The sequence below is a fragment of the Prionailurus bengalensis genome, chromosome B2 (genome assembly GCF_016509475.1).
Source record: "Prionailurus bengalensis isolate Pbe53 chromosome B2, Fcat_Pben_1.1_paternal_pri, whole genome shotgun sequence".
Lineage (NCBI taxonomy): Eukaryota > Metazoa > Chordata > Mammalia > Carnivora > Felidae > Prionailurus > Prionailurus bengalensis.
The window spans coordinates 51,850,128-51,870,801 of NC_057349.1; the positions used below are offsets into that span (position 1 = coordinate 51,850,128).

At 35.9% G+C, this 20,674-nt stretch overlaps 1 protein-coding gene across 1 annotated transcript in view; it reads left to right on the forward strand.

The window, feature by feature from the left end:
* FAM83B (family with sequence similarity 83 member B) overlaps positions 1-20,674 on the forward strand; it is a 90,425-nt gene that overhangs the window by 17,936 nt on the left and 51,815 nt on the right. Inside the window, exon 2 of the mRNA XM_043591669.1 lies at positions 1,531-2,052. Coding sequence (XP_043447604.1) covers positions 1,609-2,052 — 444 coding nt within the window. The 5' untranslated portion in view covers positions 1,531-1,608. The remainder of the gene's footprint in view (positions 1-1,530; positions 2,053-20,674) is intronic.

Consider the following 20,674-nt stretch of genomic DNA (forward strand, 5'->3'; position numbering starts at 1 on the left):
TATTTTGTTTGAATCTGCACAATGGAGAGCATGGCTTCAAAAGATTAGAAAGGCCCTTATTTGAGAGAAAGTCTAGTTAGGTATCTTATGCAGTGAATGAATGACAGTTTGTGAGCATTGAGAGGGCTGGGGTATGAGCTTGGTTAGGCAGATTTGGATTCCTAAGAGAAATCCCTGAATTATCTTTGATATCTTAAATTTCTTTATCACCTAAATGCTGTCAAAGCATCTAATCTCAGGAGTTCTTACTTTGAATCAGCTCAGAAATATTGTCACTTCTTCACTGGGTGTTTGAACACTGAAAGACCTAGCTAGTTGTCTCTCAAGTCCCTAATACTGCCAGACTAATTGTTTTAAACACTGGTTTTATTGAATCACAGGAATCTGTGTCCCTCCACCTGGCTGCATCGTGTCTGTTCAAATTTATCTCCTACTTCTAGTGAAAGCATACTTTCCAGCAGACCAACTTTTTTTTTTTTTTTTTTTTTTTTTAGCTAGCTCATGAATATATCAAGCTCATGCCTGTTCTGTGCTTTTGTTATGTTTTTCACTCTTGTGTGGGATTAAAATGCTCCTTCTTGCCGCCTGCTCATATTCTTACTCATCACCCCAGGTTCACCTGAAGCCTGCGTCCTGCACAGGGCTATCCATAGCTTGTTTATTCCACATTGATATCCACTTGCTTTTATGTGAAAGCATTGACTACAAGCAGTACTCATTTTGGTCCTTAGCAATATATGGCTTTGTTCAAAGTGATAATAGATTTGTGTGTATGTTTCATTTTGCCTCTTCAGCTAATTCATACATTTCTGGAAGGCAAGTGTTTCATGCTTTTTATATTTTTAGTATGGGATTATATGCATAACAAGTACTTAGTAAAAGCTTCTGTTAATGGATGGACAGGTACTGATTGTATTCTATTAAAAAAAATGGTAAAACCAAAATCAAGAAAACTTATAGAAACAAACGACCATATGTAGTCCCAGATTAAAGTTAAGAAGGGTGATCTTTCTGGATGTCATTGAAAAGAAGGTGTATTTCCTTAGGTGAGAAATTGAAAGTAAAGGTACCTTGGAAAAGAGTAATCAACTAGTGGCCTATAAAAGGAAATCTGGGGACGCCTGGGTGGCCCAGTTGGTTAAGGTCCAGCTTCAGATCAGGTCATGATCTTGCAGTTCATGGGTTCGAGCCCTGCGTTGGGCTCTATGCTGACAGCTCAGAGCCTGGAGCCTGCTTCTGATTCTGTGTCTTCCACTCTTCTCTTCTTCTCCCCCACTCACACTCTGTCTCTCTCACTCTCAAAAATGAATAAATGTAAATAAATAAGTAAATAAATAAATGGAAATCTGTTTAGCTCATTTGTAATACATCTGTGAATTATGGTGCAATTAATGCCACTTTGGTCGTGACATGTATGTCCTATTGAGCTACTGGTAGTGGAAATGAGTAAATGTAAAAATAATGATTGATGTGGGTCATAAAACATTTCGTTACAGAATTCTAACTGATCTTCATTTCTTTCTTTTTAAGCACCCACATACCTCTCGTCACTGCCCAAATGGACATTTGAAAGTGTTTGAAAGTGCTGGTTGTCAAACGTTCGCGAGCATGGAAACCTCATCAATGTTGTCCTCACTGAATGATGAGTGTAAATCAGACAATTACATTGAGCCTCACTACAAGGAATGGTATCGAGTAGCCATTGATGCACTGATCGAACATGGGTTAGAAGCATACCAAGAATTTCTTGCCAAGGAACGAGTATCAGACTTTCTAGCTGAAGAAGAAATTAATTACATTTTGAAAAATGTCCAGAAAGTTGCACAAAGTACAGCATATGGTACTGATAACTCCTATGATGATACCTCATCTTCAGGGACTTACTGGCCCATTGAGTCTGACGTGGAAGCTCCAAATCTTGACTTAGGCTGGCCGTATGTGATGCCCGGACTCTTAGGCGGTACCCATATAGACCTCCTCTTTCATCCACCAAGAGCACACTTACTTACAATTAAGGAAACTATTCGGAAGATGATAAAAGAAGCAAGAAAGGTAATCTTTTCTGTTTCTAAATGAAATTGTTTTTCAGTGAAACTTTTTTAAATTGAAGTATAGTTGACTTACAATGTTACATTGTTTCAGGTGTGCAACATAGTGATTCACCAAGTCTATACCTTATGTGGTGATCACCCCTAGTGCAGTTACCATCTGTCACCATACAACACTATTAAAATACCATTGACTGCTTTCCTATGTTGTACCTTTCATCCCTGTGACTTACTCATTCCACTCTAAATGAAAAATATGAAACGTGGAAAAGCATCAAAGTAGTATAACAAATATGTATGTTAAAGGAATCTCTATACGTCTGGACCATGCCTGTTATTCTCAGGAAATATACCTGTGAATACAAATACATGGGAGGATTGTACTTCCCATATCTTGTGTATATTTAACAGAGTGGTGTTAGGATCCTGTTCTAGGTGCAGATTTCCTTCTCTTCGTACTGTACATCCACCTTCTGCCCGCGTGGACTGGGAATGGGATGGGACACATTGAGTTCAAGGCACTTCGATTTTCCTTAATGTGTTTTTCGTAAATCAGTTGAAATTTATTTTGTACTCAAAGGGACTGAGCCCAATTCTTGCTGTAGATATAGTTTATACTCTTAAATAAACCATAGATGTACTTATTAATTACCTCACTTTTGTGGAAACAGTATGAAGTCAGGCATGATAATGTAAAATTCTGAAGTTAGATCCTGAGGTGCTTAGCATTTTAGGGCCTCTGTGCTCTTTATTAAATATTTATATTGGCTTATAAATCTCAGAAATTCTATTTCAGAGCTTGAATTAAACTGTAGACAGTCTCTTTTAATCAATCAAATAAAAGTTATTGAGTATTTTCTAGGTACTTAGTACAATCAGAGAAAATTTTGAGATTATAACAAAATTTCCTAAGCTGTTCATTTAACTCAGCCTAGAGTTTTGAAATGAATGGATAAAGAATTAATATTTTTTGCTATAAAGTGTCTATTTCTTATTTACTGATACCATGTAACATAGAAATGTGACCTAAAAGGAACCCGAGGATCCACACATACATGGCATGGCTTTATTTCATGTCAACAAGACCCAGAAATGCTTCAAAAGCTTGCTTTTATGAAGTACAGAAATAGAAGACCCTTGAAATCCACAATGACATTGTAGTTTGCAAGACAGGCAACTAAAAGCCTCGCAATCATGTCAGGGAGACATGATGTTCTGAGGCTAATGTCAAATGTAGGCTTTGCAAAGTAAGGAGATTTTTTTCACCCCCAAACCTTTTGAATTCAAACAATCTGACTTTTAGCCATGAACTTAGCAGTATTACATTAAAGAAAGTACTAATCTATCCCATTTGCTAAAAATTAGCTACAAAATCAGGTATGTGGTAGGGGTCCAAATTTATTGAATGAATTGGACTGTGAGTTCAATTTACTATGGGTATTTTTGAAACTGTACTATGCTATGCTCTGTGGACGCATTATACAATTGTGTTTTGTAAAACAGCAGAAGGAAAGTCAAGAATATAGATGAATCCTTATAAAGGTAAAATAACAAATATCTTGTACTATAGCATTTGCTAATTTCTGTTTAGGGAGACAGTGTATTTTTGAACTATAATAATAATTGAAAATTGATACATCAGTGAAGATTAATATTATTACGGTAAACTTAGTAGTTATGAATTCATCAGCCTACACCACAGCTGGTTTCCTTTGGAGCATTGCATTTCTGTGATGCAAAATGAGTCAGGAGATACCATGAGTTTTTTGCTTAGCATTCATTGGAAACTGAACGTAGTCATGACTGTTGTATTTTTCTTTCTAATGTGACAGCTATTTATTTAGTGAGCCTCTAAAAGTAATATCCTCTGCTTGCTCATTGTCTGCTGGGAATTCCCACTTGCAATGGCACGATGAGGATCTTGAAGTCCATACTATAAAACAGTGATCTAATGTTCTGCTTCTCTTCCACAAAGTCAAAACGTCATGATATAAGAAAGAATTGTGCCTGTATTTGATTTTGTGTATACATATCCAAGCTAAATTCAAAGAGAATTATTTAAACCTTGTAAATTGAGTATATAGCAATTGAATATAAATCATACCAGATAACTTAGAGTTTTGTTTTGTGTTATTTTGTTTTCCAAAAGCATTGGAGAACATTTTAATTTCAACTCAGATGCATTAAATATCGAGGTCAAGTGGTCTATGTATGTATGTAATGTATATTTCTCCAGTCTTTTGGAAATATCTTCATGTGCCACAATGTCTATTTAAGGATTTTTGAAGTACTCCAGAAAAGAATTATTGACCCCATTTTTACAAAATGTTACACTGTTTAGCCCATACCAGACAAGGTCTTGTGAAAAAATTGTTAAATAAGAACAAATATTATTTTAAAGTGAAAGCTTATCTGAACACATTGCTTTGTAGATTAATTGTGGTTTTTATGGCTTTTATGGCTATCATTTACTCAGCAGATATAAGTTAGTTTCTTATAATTTCAGAATGAATGGGAGCTCTTTAGATTTCAGGATCAACTTCGTCTTTTCAAACTGTTTTCAGAAGATATATTCTCTTTATTCGATAACTCTCAATGAATTGTCATGGCATTATGAAGAGGATTTTTTTTTTCATTGAATGTTTGAGTAATGTATATTTTGATGAATAGAACAAATTTTCTTGCCTTCACATTTCTCAGGCAAATTCTTTAGGTAATCAACATTATACAACTGTTGAGATATGAGGCCAAACAAGTAGGGTTAGGAACCAGCAAAGCAGAACCGACGAAGTGATCTCAGAGAAGAATTTCAGTCCATTTTCATTGTTCTGTTTGCAGTTGACATAAGGTATTATGAAAATAAAGGTCATATTATGGGACAATCTTAAAATAATGGAAAGAATCCAAAAGCATTTTTCTTAGAGGTCCAAGCATTAGAAGTCTGACCACCAAATTAACTTTCTAGTCCCTTGAGAATGGACATAAAAATGATACCATATCATATCCATCTTTACTGGAAGTATCTTGTTTTTAAACTTCACTAATTTATGTGTTCTTGTTTCTATCTAAAGTAACACAGACTCTGAATCATTCTGCTTTGATGAGCAGAATATACTCTTTATACTATTTTAAAAATCCATAGATTTGTTTTTATTCATTTTATTTTTGCCAGTTGTCACTTAAGTTGTAAAGAGGTTTTTTTGTTGTTTTCTTGTTTTTTTTTTTCCTTTTGTTTGTTTTTTTTCTTTGTGTGTCTGCTTATTTTCTTATTAGAGAATCTTCCTCTGGGAAAATCTAGTTATAGGTAACTTCTTACTTGTGCCCTAAGGGGGCCATATTTTCATTTACTGGCTCTTTTCTCTAACTCCTTCTTAGTTTTCCCTGTGCGCTTGCCATAATTACATTTGGGTCGACTTTATAAAGTCTGATAGCGTCTAGCAAGACTTTTCCCAGGTAATTACTTGTCTCTCAAGAGGTGTTCCCAAGATGATATATGTATGTATTCCTAATTACTGTGAACACCTCTTATGAAAGCATCCTCTCTAATTACTTTAAACAGCTATCTTTCATTAAAGTCATTTTTCTTCTAGCCAACCCAGTGGTGGATATTCATAAAGTTATAATTCCTGATATGTGAATGCTTAACCAGAATGCTGTTTGCATCTGTTTTCTTATTCTAGGCTAGCTTCTTCTGTGACGTGTGAATCTTACTCTTGTGAAATAGGGACTCAGGAAAACACGTAAGCAAGAGTCTAGTGAGAATTAGGGCAGAGTAGTACCTGAGGTGTTCTGTACTGCCTGTCTTAAGTCTTGGTTCCTTCCTGACTCACTGTTGTTGGGTGTGGCTGTTATGGCCTGGGGAGCTATTAGTAATGCCTAGAAACTTTAACCACCAATTGGCCCATGGCCACAAATGGAAAGGTGAACAGAGGATGGGGCTTTTCCTGGGATTTGCCTGGCATTATAAAAGCAGTACTAGACTAGAGGCTCTTTTATCAGGGGTCTACCACTAACTAGTTAGAGATTGAACAAGTCATTGCACCTCCTTAGGTAACTTCATTTATTTAGTGAAAGACATGAAGCAAAGCCTGTTAGTGTTTTGTCGTTGTTTATTTAAATTCAAGTTAGTTAGCATACAGTGTAGTACTGGTTTCAGGAATCGAATTGCGTGATTCATCACTTACATATAACATCCAGTGCTCATCCCAACAAGTGCCCTTGTTAATGTCCATCACCCATTTAGCCCATCCCCATACCTCCCCTCCTGCAACCCTCCCTCTGTTCTCTGTATTCAACAGTCTCTTATGGTTTGCCACCCCTCTGTTTTTATCTTATTTTACTTTTCTTCAACTTCCCCTATGTTCATATGTTTTGTTTCTTAAATTCCGCATATGAGTGAAATCACATATTTGTCTTTTTCTGACTTATTTCACTTAGCATAAAACACTAGTTCCATCCACAATTTTGCAAATGGCAAGATTTCATTCTAATATTCTTGTCCACATCTCTGATAGCGCTTACCAATTCAAGAGTATTTCAGTATGTTATACTCCTTGCTGAATTAGTTCATTATATGAATAATTTTAATTGTGTCATAGTGTGTCACTTCCATCTGTATGACTTTGTGATCATATCCTGCCCAGCTGAGTGATATGGATCTATTTATCAATGCCTTTATTAGGCTAGGATCATCACTCTCCTAATGTTCCCAATTTTTTTTTAAGACTTTCCTCTTTGCCTTTCTTATTACAACTCTTACTGTGAATACTTTCATGCTTTGAATTTGAGTCAAAATTATTTCCAGGAAATGTGTTTTGCTTAGATTTAATGGCATGTTTCGATCTTGTGACATTAATTTGAATACCTCTTCTCTAAATAAAATGCATTACATGTTTATATATGAATGATATATAATATATAATATAACAATATAACATTGTGTGTGTATGTATATGTGTATGTATGTGTGGGAGAGAGAGATATCTTGTTAAAATTGCACAGACCTTGCTATACTAACCATTGCTATCTCTGAATGGGAATACTCTTTAAGCTCCTGGAGCTATACAGGAAGAAAACAAACTCCCCATTCTTCTCATTTCATTCACTCACTCCCTTCTCTTACTATTAGTAATAGCTCTGATGATATTGAGTATACAATTTTTAAGACGGTTACTTATTTTTTTTTTAAGTTTTTTTTTTTTTTTTTTTTTTTTTTTTGAGAGAGAGAGACAGAGCACAAGCAGGGGAGTGGCAGAGAGAGGGAGACACAGAATCTGAATCAGGCTCCAGGCTCCACACTGTTAGCACAGAGCCTGTTGCAGGGCTGGAACTCTTGAGCCATGAGGTCATGGCCTGGGCCCAAGTCAGACGCTTAATCTACTGAGTGACCCAGGCGCTCCTTAACACAGTTACTTAAGGGGGAGGAGAGAGGAAAGAAGACACTATATAGGGACTCTGACCTTATTGTAAGATCAAGTTTCGGGCTTCCTCAGTTGACTTGAAAACTTTTATAGACATAAAGCTGCAGCTTCTTTCTCTCATTCTCTCTCTCTCTCTTTCTCTGTTTCATTCCCCCTCTTACTCTCTTTAAATTACCCAAATTCAAATAATTCTTTTTTTTAATTAAATTAAACTAAGTTGATTTTAATAAAATTTGTTGTCAAGTTGGCTAACATACAGTGTATACAGTGTGCTCTTGGTTTTGAGGGTAGATTCCCATGTCTCATTGCTTACATACAACATGCAGTGCTCATCCCAACAGGTGCCCTCCTCAATGCCCATCACCCATTTTCCCCCCACCCCACCCCATCAACCCTCAGTTTGTTCTGTGTATTTAAGAGTCTCTTATGGTTTGCCTCCTTCCCTCTCTATAATTTTTTTTTTTTCCCCTTCCTTTCCCCCATGGTCTTCTGTTAAGTTTCTCAAGTTCCACATATGAGTGAAAACATATGATGTCTTTCTCTGATTGACTTATTTCACTTAGCATAATACTCTCCAGTTCCATCCATGTTGCTAAAAATGGCAGGATTTCATTCTTTCACATTGCCAAGTAGTATTCCATTGTATATATAAACCACATCTTCTTTATCCACTCATCGATGGACATTTAGACTCTTTCCATAATTTGGCTGTTGTTGAAAGTGCTGCTGTAAACAGTGGGGGTACATGTGCCCCTATATATCAGCACTCCTGTATCCTTTGGATAAATTCATAGTAGTGCTATTTCTGGGTCATAGGGTAGTTCTATTTTTAATTTTTTGAGAAGTCTCCACACTGTTTTCCAGAGCGGCTGCACTAGTTTGCATTCCCACCAACAGTGCAAGAGGGTCCCCGTTTCTCCACATCCTCGCCAGCATCTGTTGTTTCCTGAGTTGTTAATTTTAGCCCTTCTGACGGGGGTGAGGTGGTGTCTCAGTATGGTTTTGATTTGTATTTCCCTGATGATGAGTGATGTTGAGCAATTTTTCTTGTGTCAGTTGGCCATCTTGATGTCTTCTTTGGAAAAGTGTCTATTCATGTCTTCTGCCCATTTCTTCACTGGATTATTTGATTTTGGGTGTTGGGTTTGGTCAGTTCTTTATAGATTTTGGGTACTAACCCTTTATCTGATGTCATTTGCAAATATCTTCTCCCATTCCATCAGTTGCCCTTTAGTTTTATTGATTGTTTCCTTTAAATAATGCTCTTCTTTAAGAGGTTCATGGAATGGTATGAAGACTCTGAATCTTGGAGTCAGTTAGGGCTGGTTTGAATCTCAATTCAAACAGCTGTTTGTATTAGGTATTATACTATAACCTCTCTAAATTTTATTTTTCCCATCTGTGAAAGGGAGATGCTTATACTCCCTAGGATCCTTGTGAGGATGGAATGAAGTAGTTGACATATCTAACATGACACATACCACGCATGTAATACAGTATGTGTGCTGTTGATTCCTCCTCGTTTTTCCATCACCTCCTCCTCCTCTTACTACATTATTCCAGGCCTTTATTTTAAAAAATATATATTTTATATACATATATATAATATATAATGTATAATATATAATATATATAATATGTATATTTTATATACTATATATTATATATTATAATATATTTTATACATGTAAATATATTTTATATATTATATAATATATTTACATATATTTTATTTCTATTTATTTATTTTATTTATATATTATATATTATGCATATAATATATGTATAATATTTTTATAATTTTTAAATAATATACATATATAATATATTTTATATGTTTATATATTATACATATATATTTTACATATATTATATGTATATAGTATATTTTATATATATATATATATTATACATATAATATATATAACCAGTCTGTATTTTTGTATCATTGTGATTTGGCATTTGTTCTTTAAAAGTGAGAGCAACATTTGACCAAGTTTGATATCCAATGAGATAGTGTGTTACTAGGAATGCCAGCTAGGATTATTAACTCTTCATGAAAAGGTTATTCCTAAAAAGACTTAAACCCATCTCTGAGGTATTAAAATGATTATAATGATTATAATGATTATGCATACCACATCAGCTGTAGAGCAATACAACATTTTCCCAATGTTTGCTTAATATTGATTAAGAGGTAATATTGACTCAATGTAAATATATTTGAAAATAAGACATATACAAAGCCAGCTTCAGAATGTGCAAAGAAGGTATCCTTTTTTTATAGAAAGTTGTGGAAGAAAAAATTCTAAATTGTCCTTTCTCACCTAAAATCTGAAACCTTGAAAAGAGATAGTGCTCTGGTGAAAACCTAAGGAGGGGGGGTGAGAGGGGGACATATTACTATAGATCAAGGGGAAAAAAATCATTCCATTTTTATCTAGAATTTTAAAGTGATAATTTTATTAGATTTTTTTTTTTTTTTAAGAGAGAGAGTGGGAGCAAGGGGGGAGGGGAAGAGAGAGAGTCTTCAGTAGGCTCTACTCCCAACACCTAGCTGGGTGCAGGGCTGCACGCAAGGCTCAATCTCACGACCATTAGATTATGACCTGGCTGAAATTGAGTCAGATGCTTAGCTGACTGAGCCATTCAGGTACCTCAATTTTATTAGATTTTTAAAGAAAGACATTATACAGGGGTTTCATATTTATGAACAAGAACAAGATTTTGTAACTTTTAAAGTTTATATTTATTATAGAACTGTCATTTGATGTCAAAGTTGGTTTAAGTAACTGAGTTCATGAGATAGTATCACTTGCTGAATATTTCTGATATAATTCAAAATTGATAAGGAATATTATTTAAGGCTTACCATAATTAGTCTTTTTAGATGTTTTATCAGACACTGTGTTATCAGGTGAAATCTAAAGATCACCATGATTTTTTAACAGATTTTCATTTGAAAATTGGCAACTTAAGAAATAACTTAGCTTTTAATAAGAAAAATTAGAAAAACTTAACAGGGGGTAATAAATTTATCAGAAACTCTGTCTTGATATATAAACGTATTATCTCCATTAATATTTGGAAGGGAACAATATAAAATTTGACTTATTTCAAAGTGCATTTGACTTCTCTGATTAGGAGAAAAAATAAGTTTATATTTTAAAGAGAGAGTGAGAGTGAGGGTGAGCATGAGCAGGGGGGGAGCAGAGAGAGAGAGGGAGATAGAGAATCCCAAGCAGGCTCTGCACTGTCACCATAGAGCCCAATGAAGGGCTTGAACTCAGGAACCCTGAGATCGTGACCTGAGCTGAAACCAAGAGTCCGATGCTTAACTAACTGAGCCACCCAGGTGCCCCATGGGGAAATATTTTTAAGACTGTTTTCTCTACTCAATTATTGCCCTTTGGTGCTCTGTTTTTGTTTGTTTGTTTGTTTGGGTTTTTTTTGTTTGTTTGTTTGCTGGTTGTTTTCCCCTTCAAAGTAATCCATGAGAAAGCTCCTGTACGGATTGCATGTGGTATGTACAATCTGTATTGAACTTTGAAGTACAATTATTAACATTTGGTTCTGTGTATTCTGGGATCTCTGAAGTAGATGCTTATTTTTTATGATCATTTCCGTTTAGTCATTTTCCTTCCTATCACAGGATTAAAATAAAAACCAAATACTTATGTAGTTACTGAAACGTGTAATATTTTCCTGACAACACACTTTTAGTAGTTTGTTGGAGTGGCTAAACTAATGGTCACCATAACACATTATGTCCCTAAGATACCAGTTTTCCTAATGTTTAAATAACACCTAAATTCCAAAAGGGTAGAATTGTAGAATCTTACAAACTCAGATCCCTTTAGAACCAAGCTAGAAATGTGATGAGTGATGTGTTGCTCATGGCTAAATGAGATAAACCTGGGACCTGAAGTGCACATTGAGGCATCTTATCAAAAGTTAACTTTCATAAGAATAAAAGGATATAACTGTCCTTTACTTATCTGTTCTTCTAATGAAATGTAAAATGTAACGGGAGTTTCCTGCAGGAGCCTTTGAGATGATGAGGGCTGTAACACCAGATTAACATTTTGTACGTAAAGGATTCTGCCTGCTTTTTTATAGTTGCCACAGATTCATCATATAGTGTATACCTTTATATTAATTATTCTTTTTTAAAATTAGTTACTCTTCAAATTATCTCAAAAGAAATTGTTGGCTTGTATCATCAGGACTGAAACAAGGATCTGATTTTGAGTAATGGATTTATGTTATGTAATCTAGTAACAGTAATAGCTATTATTTATTGAGCACTTACGTGTCAGGCACTGTGTTAAGCACTTTACATGCATTACCTTAAATTGATCTTCACAACCACCCTGTGAATTATGTACTTTTTATCATCTATATTTTACTGATGGATAATCTGCTTTTTTGTGAGAGGTATCACTCTAGAGAGTGGTAATGATCCAAAGTGATCATAACTGGAAAGTAGTGGTGACAGGCCATTTCTAAATGGAGGTATCAGAAGATATGATTGAGAGGGTCTAGGATTAAGACCAATTGGTGGAGGTGTGGAAGCACTGGTTTCTAAATGAACCACATACAAAAGCCTTTCTGGGATTGCTATTAGAAGTCAAAATAACATACCTGCCATTGACAGAAGGTTATGATAGCTTGATGAGATGTAGCACCTAGAATGCAGACTCCATCAGGAGGCACGAAAAAGAAATGGGTTCTCTTGTGTCCAAATGCAGGGGAAATCTAAAGAAGTGAGAGAAGGGCAGTGTGATAATGAAGTTGTCCTTTGGCCCCTTCAGGCTTCAACTATAAGGGGTCAGTCTTTGGCCAACCTTATAGGTAAAAAATACGGCAGGATGTTCATTCATTCAAGCAAACATTTAATGCCTACTGCATGTCAGGTACTGTTCTAAATTCTATGGGTACATACATACGAGTGTAAAGTACATAAGAAATCCTGCCTTTGAATGGAGCTTACATACAAATGAGGTAGATAATAAGCATAAGAAATGAGGAGTGCTATGAAGAAAAAGAAAACAAAACACAAATATGGTTGGGTAAGAAGGATTTAGAGTGGTGGTGGCTGTTATTCTGCATTTTAAATAGGGTGTTCAGAGTAGGCCTCATCAAAAAGTGACTTTTGAGGAAAGAGGAAATGAGCCATCCATCTATTTAGGGCAGAGCAGGCTAGATACAGGGTAAGCTATAGGCCAGGAACATGGCTTCCTATTTGTTAGAGGATGCCAGTAAAGGTGCCAAATGCTGGACCCAAGAAAACAAAGGGGAGATGAGTAGGTGAGTAGGTGAGTTTAGAGAAGTAACATGGAGGTACTCATGAGACATTATGAGGATCTTGGTTTATGCTTTATGTAAAATGGGGAACCACTGGAGAATTTTGAGCAAAAGAGACACAGTCGTTTTCAAAAATGCTCTATTTTAAAGAATACATCTGGCTGCATTAGTGAAAGTTGACTATAGGGCTTAAGAATAAGTATATCAGAGGCTTTTAAAATAATTCAACTGTGAGATGATATCTTAGTTGGTCAGATGGCAGCCATGATGGTTAGATTTTTGGATATATTTTAAAGACAGGGGTGTGAAATAAGTTAAAGAATACAAAATTACTCCAAAGTTTTTGGCCTGAGCAATTAGAATGATGGCATTGTCATTTGAAGTCAGTGTAACTCATCAGAGAGTTGGAATCAGGAAGCAAAGAGACCAAGTTACAGAGGCCTCAAAGTTACTGTTTTCACCACTTTCCCAGGATGGTTAACAAGTAACCTCACCACCAAGACCTACAGACATCTCTGAGTGGAGATTCAGGTTCACATTTGAATCTAAACACAGAGAGACTGGACTTGGAGATCAGTCCTGATCCAGAGGGCACAGTTGAGGGATGGAAAGTAACTTAGATAAGATTAGGATACAAAGAAGTAGATAAATAAGGAGCAAGAGATAAGACTGGCTGGCTCCTGACCCTGACCTGGGAAAGCAGGAGCTTAAATAACCTGCTGAGAAGTGGAACCTCCCAAAGGCAATGGTTTAGCCACTCTCATATACTGGGTCAGGTGAGCGAAAGGGAGAGTTGCTGGGAAGATGTCCCTTGGGAAGTCACTTTTTTCATTGGTTGTTTAGGTGAATAAATTTGGCATTTTCAGACAGTAGGGAGTGTGGGGCCAGTAGAGTAGGTTTGAAAAAAGGAAGTCAGGGGTTGGTGGGAGAGGTCCGTTGACCTCAAATTGTGGAGATCTTTCAAACCAGTTCAGTGGATTTGCTGGTAGGAAGTCATGAAATGTTTTTGAGTAAGTCAGTGATGCCAGGAAACCTGGCCTCGGACATCATAACATTTAGTTGGTTAGTTAAAACAAAGGGGAAAATATAAAACAGCTTGTAATATATGCTGGGATAATGCTCACCAACAGGCTAACAATAACTTGAGGCAGACTAAAATTCAACATAAAACAAGATGTCTTTCTGAAGTGAAAATATATGTACTGTTCTCTTCTAGAATAGAAAAATAGAACTACTTAATTCTGTATCTATAGGAAGGTGATTTTGAAGTGTCTTTTTAAAAAAAAATTTTTTAATGTTTTATTTATTTTTGAGACCAAGAGAGACAGAGCATGAACAGGGGAGGGGCAGAGAAAGAGGGAGGCACAAAATCCGAAGCAGGCTTCAGGCTCTGAGCTGTCAGCACAGAGCCTGATGCGGGGCTCGAACTCATGAATCGCGAGATCATGACCTGAGCCGAAGTCGGACGCTTAGCTGACTGAGCCACCCAGGTGCCCCAAAGTGTCTTAAAGCTACTATTTAAATGTCTTAATTACAGATTTTAAGTCAAAATGTATTTTTGACAAAAACTTTACCTGGGGGTGCCTGGGGGCTCAGACAGTTAAGTGTCAGACTTCAGCTCAGGTCATGATCTTGTGGTTTGTGGTTTGAGCCCCAAGTTCTATGCTGCCAGCTTGAAGCCTGGAGCCTGTTTTGGATTCTGTGTGTCTCCCTCCCTCTCTGCCCCTCCCCCACTCACACTCTGTCTCTCTCAAAAATAAATAAAACGTTACATTTTTTTTTAATTCAAAAAGTTTACTGTATATGCATAATTTAAATCTGTACGTACCTATTGAATCCCTGCTATATGTAAGACACTGTTATGTCATATAAATGGAAAATGAAACACTTCAAGTGGTTTATAGTATTAATATTTGGAAGCTGTGCTAACAGATTCATAGAGATATATTGATAAAATGCTGTAGGTGTATGAACATTATGTGAGTGACCTATGTATTATAAAGGATCTGGATTTTTCCCCCCACCTTTTTACTTTTAGGTATTAGCAGATTATGGAGGCATTTCCTAAAGTTTCAAAGCAGGAAAATTTTGATATAAATAAAATACCTTCAAAATATTTATTGGCAAACACAGCTTACTAGATCAACAAATGTATTTAAAAATGGTATATTTTTTCTTATTATCAGAGTACAGGTATTCCTTATAGAAAACATAGAAGAATACAGGAAATAGTTAAGGAAATAAAATTTAGAAATGTTCTTCTCTGTAAGGTAAATAGATGGATAGAGAAACCCATGGGCACACAGGTGTGTGTGTGTGTGTGTGTGTGTGTGCATTTTAATGCTTATATAGATCTCTGAGATAGAATGTTTATAGGTAACATACTTGAAATCATGCTTGAAATTATGTATAAAAATTTGCCTCCTATTTTTTCTCACTTAGGATTTTTCCCATAATAAAATAATTGATTTCCTGTACTGATAAGCAATGGCTTAAGAAAACAGCAACAGTGGGAGTTGCCTGCCCTGGATGCAGGTAATAAGGAAGTTCATTATCTCCAGGGAATTTAAAAACAGGATTCACTGCAAGACAGTCTGCTTTTTATTACATGCTGGCAATTGTAAACAATGCCAGTGGTACCATACTGCTCCTCATCAGAGCAGACCTTGCTGCAGGGAGACCAGATCCCCGCTACCCCCACCCACCCTCACCCCTTCTACCATTCCGTGATACACCAGTCCTGACATGAGAGTCTCATGGTAATATTCCTTTAGAAAAGAACAAAGCTTCATAACTGTTTCTGTCTAATCATTAGGCACTCAGTAATTAGTTGATTCATGAAGCTTTAAAAGCAGAAAACATCAGTAAGTATACATTTTCTTTCACAAACCAGAACTTTCCTTTGGTCTGTATTAATTTCTTACTAATAATCACCTTTCAATTTACCCCTTAAGAATTCAAACAAATATTTTAAACAAGTGAATAAATGTGAAAAGCAAATGTGATATTTAGCCATTTGGTTAAATATCAATCCAGTAGGGGCTACCAGAAAATCTATAATCATGGGGAAAAAAAAAAAGCATTGTCTGTGTTGTAGTAGTCATATTGAAGCCTGCTGAAATTCTGGAACAGTTGTTGAAAAAAAAAATAAAAAGAGAACTGGGGTTTGTGGCTATGTACTCTTTTTGACAAATGGGCAGTTGGAAATTAAGAAAGTCTTAAAGTCCACAGTCACCCAACCGATTGGTAACTATTTGGGTAGATGGTATTCAACTTCTAGATTTCCATTACCAGAATTTTATTTTGTTGCTTCTCTGCTGGGGAGGAGAACTAAATTTCTTCACCACATTAATGACATCTAATGTTTATTGAGTGGTATATACCAGGCAGTGTTCTAGGCTCTTTGTATGTATTAACATATTTCCAACAGCTCCTTTCAGGGGTGAGGAACAAAGAGGTTAAATCATTTACACTAGGATTTAGAAGTAGGAAATGGCAATGCTGATATTTGAGCCCAGGCAGGGGGCCCAGGCAGGGCTCAAATTACCTCTAATAGACTCATCAGTATTACCTCTAGAAGACTATTTCATGTTGCTATCATGCAAACCAACTGAATATGCAACCACACTTGTGCAGGTACTGTTACAGTTGATCCCTGATGATCTACCAGATAGAGTCCAACTCAATAAGCATGGCATATATGAGACTCTTTATATATGAAAGAGGCTCTTCATGAATCCTTTGTGCTTTATCTCCTTCCTCCTTCCATTAGTCACGTTAAACTCTGGTGTTATTAAAAAAAATATTTATTTTTATTTATGTTTTTACATTTTATTTACTTTTGATAGAGAGACAGAGCACTAGTGGGGGAAGGGCAGAGAGAGACAACGGAGACACAGAATCTGAAGCAGGCTCCAGGCTCCAAGCTGTCAGCACAGAGCCCGATGCGGGGCTCGAACTCACAAACCGCGAGATCATGACCTGAGCCGAAGTCGGATGCTCAACCGACTGAGCCACCTGGTCGCCCCTAAAAAAAATTTTTTTTAATGTTTATTTGTTTTGAGAGAGAGAGAGAGAGAGAGAGAGAGAGCGAGCGAGCAGGGAAGGGGCAGAGAAAGAGGGAGACAATATCCCAAGCAGTCTCTGCACCATCAAGCCCAATGAGGGGCTCGAACTCATGAACTGTGAGATCATGACCTGGGCTGAAATCAAGAGTTGGGCACTTAACTGACTGAACCACCCAGGTGCCACAAACTCTGGTGTTATTGAATTGCCATTTTCTGGTCTTTCCATGGTAGCTTATTCCTTCTTAATTTTGTAATGATTATTCCCCTATTTGGAGCCCCCTTTTCTGTAGTTTTTTTTTTTCTTTTTTCTTTTTGCCTCCTATTCAATTTTTAAAAATCCATGTTAAATTTTACTTATTTGAGCCCTGATCATTTCTCTTGCCAGACTTTGATTAGTCACCTCCTGTGATATTGTCACCTTTGTAATTGTCCTTTGATTTTAGATGAGATATAGTCTCCATTCTGTCATAGGGCTTGGGATTCTCATTCTTTTCTTTCTCCTTTTTTTAAACTAGTTTTCTTTTTAAGATTAGATTCATTTTTTAATTGAAATTTAATTAGCATACAGTGTTATTAGTTTCAAGAGTATGGCATATTGATTCAGTAGTTCTATGTTGCACAATAGCATAAGTGTAGTCACCATCTGTCACAATACAGCATTACTTTTTTTTAATTGATTTGTAATAATTTTTTTTTCTTTTTTGGATATGAATTCTTGTTAGATACATGTATTGCAAATATCTCCTGTGGTTTACTTTTTTACCCTGGTAATGGTATTTTTTTGATAAATGAAAGTTCTTAATTTTAATGTAGCCTAATTTGTTAATCTTTTAAGATTAGCTATTTTGGTGTTTCTTGGGGGAAATATTTGCCTACCCTAAGATTTGTTGGCTGTTAGAAGTTTTATCTTTTATATTTGAGTGTACAGATCCTTCTAGCATTGATTTATGTGTATGATATGAGGTTGGAGTCCAAGTTAATGTTTGTATGAAGATCTAGTTGACCCTGCAACTTTAATTGACAAATCATCCCTTCCATGTTTTACTGCAATGTCATTATTGCTATAAATCAAGTAACCACTTATACACTGGTATATTTCTGGGCTCTGCTCTGTTGATCTATTTTCTCTCCTTGTGCCAAGACCACAGTATTTTAGTTATTACCATACCTTTATAGCAAACAGCTCTGTGTAGTAGTGTAAGTCCTCTGGTTTTGTTTTTCTTTATTATTGCCCTTGCTATTCTAAATCCTCTGTTCTTCTGTAGGAATTTAAAAACCATCTTGTCAATTTAAAAAAATCTAAGATTTGCATTGACATTACATAGAACAGTTTGAACAGATTTGGGCTTTACAATATTGAATCTTCCTATCCACGAACAAGGTATATTCTTCCATTTTTTTAGTTATTAGTTTCTCTCAGTGAGATTCTGTAGTTTTCTGTATATAACTCCCATGCATCATTTGTTTGTTTTTTTTTGTGGGTTATTTAGTATTTTTCATCCTATTGGAAATGATACCTTAAATTTTTTTGTTCTGGGACACGTGGGTGACTGTTGGTTGAGTGTCTGACTCTTGTTTTTAGCTTAGGTCATGATCCCAGGGTTGTGGGATCGAGCCCCGCATCAGGCTCCACACTCAACATGGATTCTCTCTCTTTCTCTCTCCCTCCCTCTGCACCTTTCCCCCATTCATGCACTCATGCTCTGTTTCTCTCTAAAAATAATTGCTTTTGTTTTAATTTTTTATCTTCTTTGCTAATATATAGTAATACATTTTTTTTTTTGTATTTTGACTTGAGTCCATTTATTTGATAAATTCACATAGTCATCTAGTAGATTGGAAATTTTGTAGATATGCCATCATATCTGTAAATAATGTTAGTTTTATTTTCTCATATAATTTTCATAGTTTTTGATTACCTTATTTTATTGCTATGTCTTCCATTACAATGTTAAATATAACATGAAATATGAATAGTACTTACTGTGGATTTTTTTTAAATTTTATTTGAGGGAGAGAGAGAGAGAGAGAGAGGAGGGGCAGAAAGAGAGAGAGAGAGGGAGAGAGAGAATCTCAAGCATGCTCTGTACTGTCAGTGCAGAGCCCATTGAGGGGCTCGAGCTCATGAACCATGAGATCATGACCTGAGCTGAAATCAAGAGTCTGGATGATTAACCAACTGAGGCACCCTAGGTGCCCCTTAACAGACTCATTTCAATTATAAAGTCAACTGACCTTTAATGTTATTTATTTAAAGATAATGTATTTTTTTCTGTGTCTGATTTTAAGATTTTCTTTTCCTCTCATTTTCAGTAGCTTTCATATGATGTAACTATATGAGTACTTATTTTTCAATTTTTTTCCCTCTTGGACATAGTAAAGCTTCTTTTTTTTTTTAATGCTTTTATTTATTTTTGAGAGAGAGAGAGAGTACAAGCAGGGGAGGCACAGAGAGAGAAGGGACAGAGGATCCGAAGCAGGGTCTATGCAGAGACCTTACAGCAGAGAGCCCGATGCAGGGCTTGAACTCACAAACCATGAAATCAGGACCTGAGCCAAAGTCAGACACTCTACTGACTGAGCCACCCAGGTGCCCCTGGACATATTAAAGCTTCTTAAGTCTTTACCTTAAAATATTCCTGCTCTTTTGGAAATATCTCAGCTAGCATCTCTTCAAATATTGCTTCTGTCTTACTCTATTTCTCCTCTTCTCTTAGGAATTCTAATTAGAAGTATAATATACATCTTTGTTTCTTTATTTAAAACATCCCATATAAATTTCATATTCATTTTTGTAATTTCTATAATTTTCTCTGCTTCATTCTGGATAATTTCTGTATAGCTAACTTTAAGTCACTAATCCTACATTTAAGTGTAATGTACTCTTAAACTTGTCTGTTGAGTTCTTAATTTTGGAATTGGTGTTTTTCAGTCATATGATTCTTGAATGCCTAAATAAGTTATTTTAAAGTATGTTTATGATAATACTAATATCTGGATCACCTGCAGGTCTACTTCTACATTTATTTTTCTCTTGGTGTTTGGTCATTTGGTTCTGTCCTCTCACATGCTTGGGAGTTTTTGATTGAATGCTGGATATTTAGTATAAAAAACTGTAGAGATCATCTCCTTTACAGAGGATTTAGTTTTCTTTGGATTGATAGCTAGAGCAAGGTTAGATTCCCTTCTTCCAGCTAGGGCTTGAAATATGATGAGGCTGAGATCTAGTCTTGTAGAATAGTGATCTATCTTCAGTTTTCACTTACCGCTAGGATAATACTTCTGGGAGCCTCTTTCCTAGAAGACTCCAAACTCCAATGTGATGTTCATAAAGTTTTTTAAGACTTCTCCCCCTCTTATCAGTTTCCCTTTGGTTTCTCATCCTTTTATTCAGTGAAAAATTTAAGATGTGGCAAATGTCTTAAGGGCAGTACCATAAGGAATTTTGAGTTCAGTTTATTGTGATTCCCTTTGCTCTGTGATTAGAGGTTTGTCAAGTCCTTTTTACCTTTGTGGTACTGGACTCTGGTTTTGTTTGTTTGTGTGTTTTCTCTGTCCCCATGAGATTGCTGAAAGGTCTTCACCATAAATTACTGTTTGGCATCAGTGGCTTGCTCTGAATTGGCAAATGTGAAAAAGTGTTAGATGAAAAACTGGAAGAAGAAATTTGTCTTACCTTGTTATTTCTCTTCCATCTATGATCTTGGCCCCACAAATCCTGGCTCCCTTATTATTTTTTCCCAGAGCTTATTATATCCAGTGGGAGAGTTGGTCCCATAAAACTACCATTGTCTTGTATTAGAGAAGTCGCTTTTATTATATTTGGAATGCA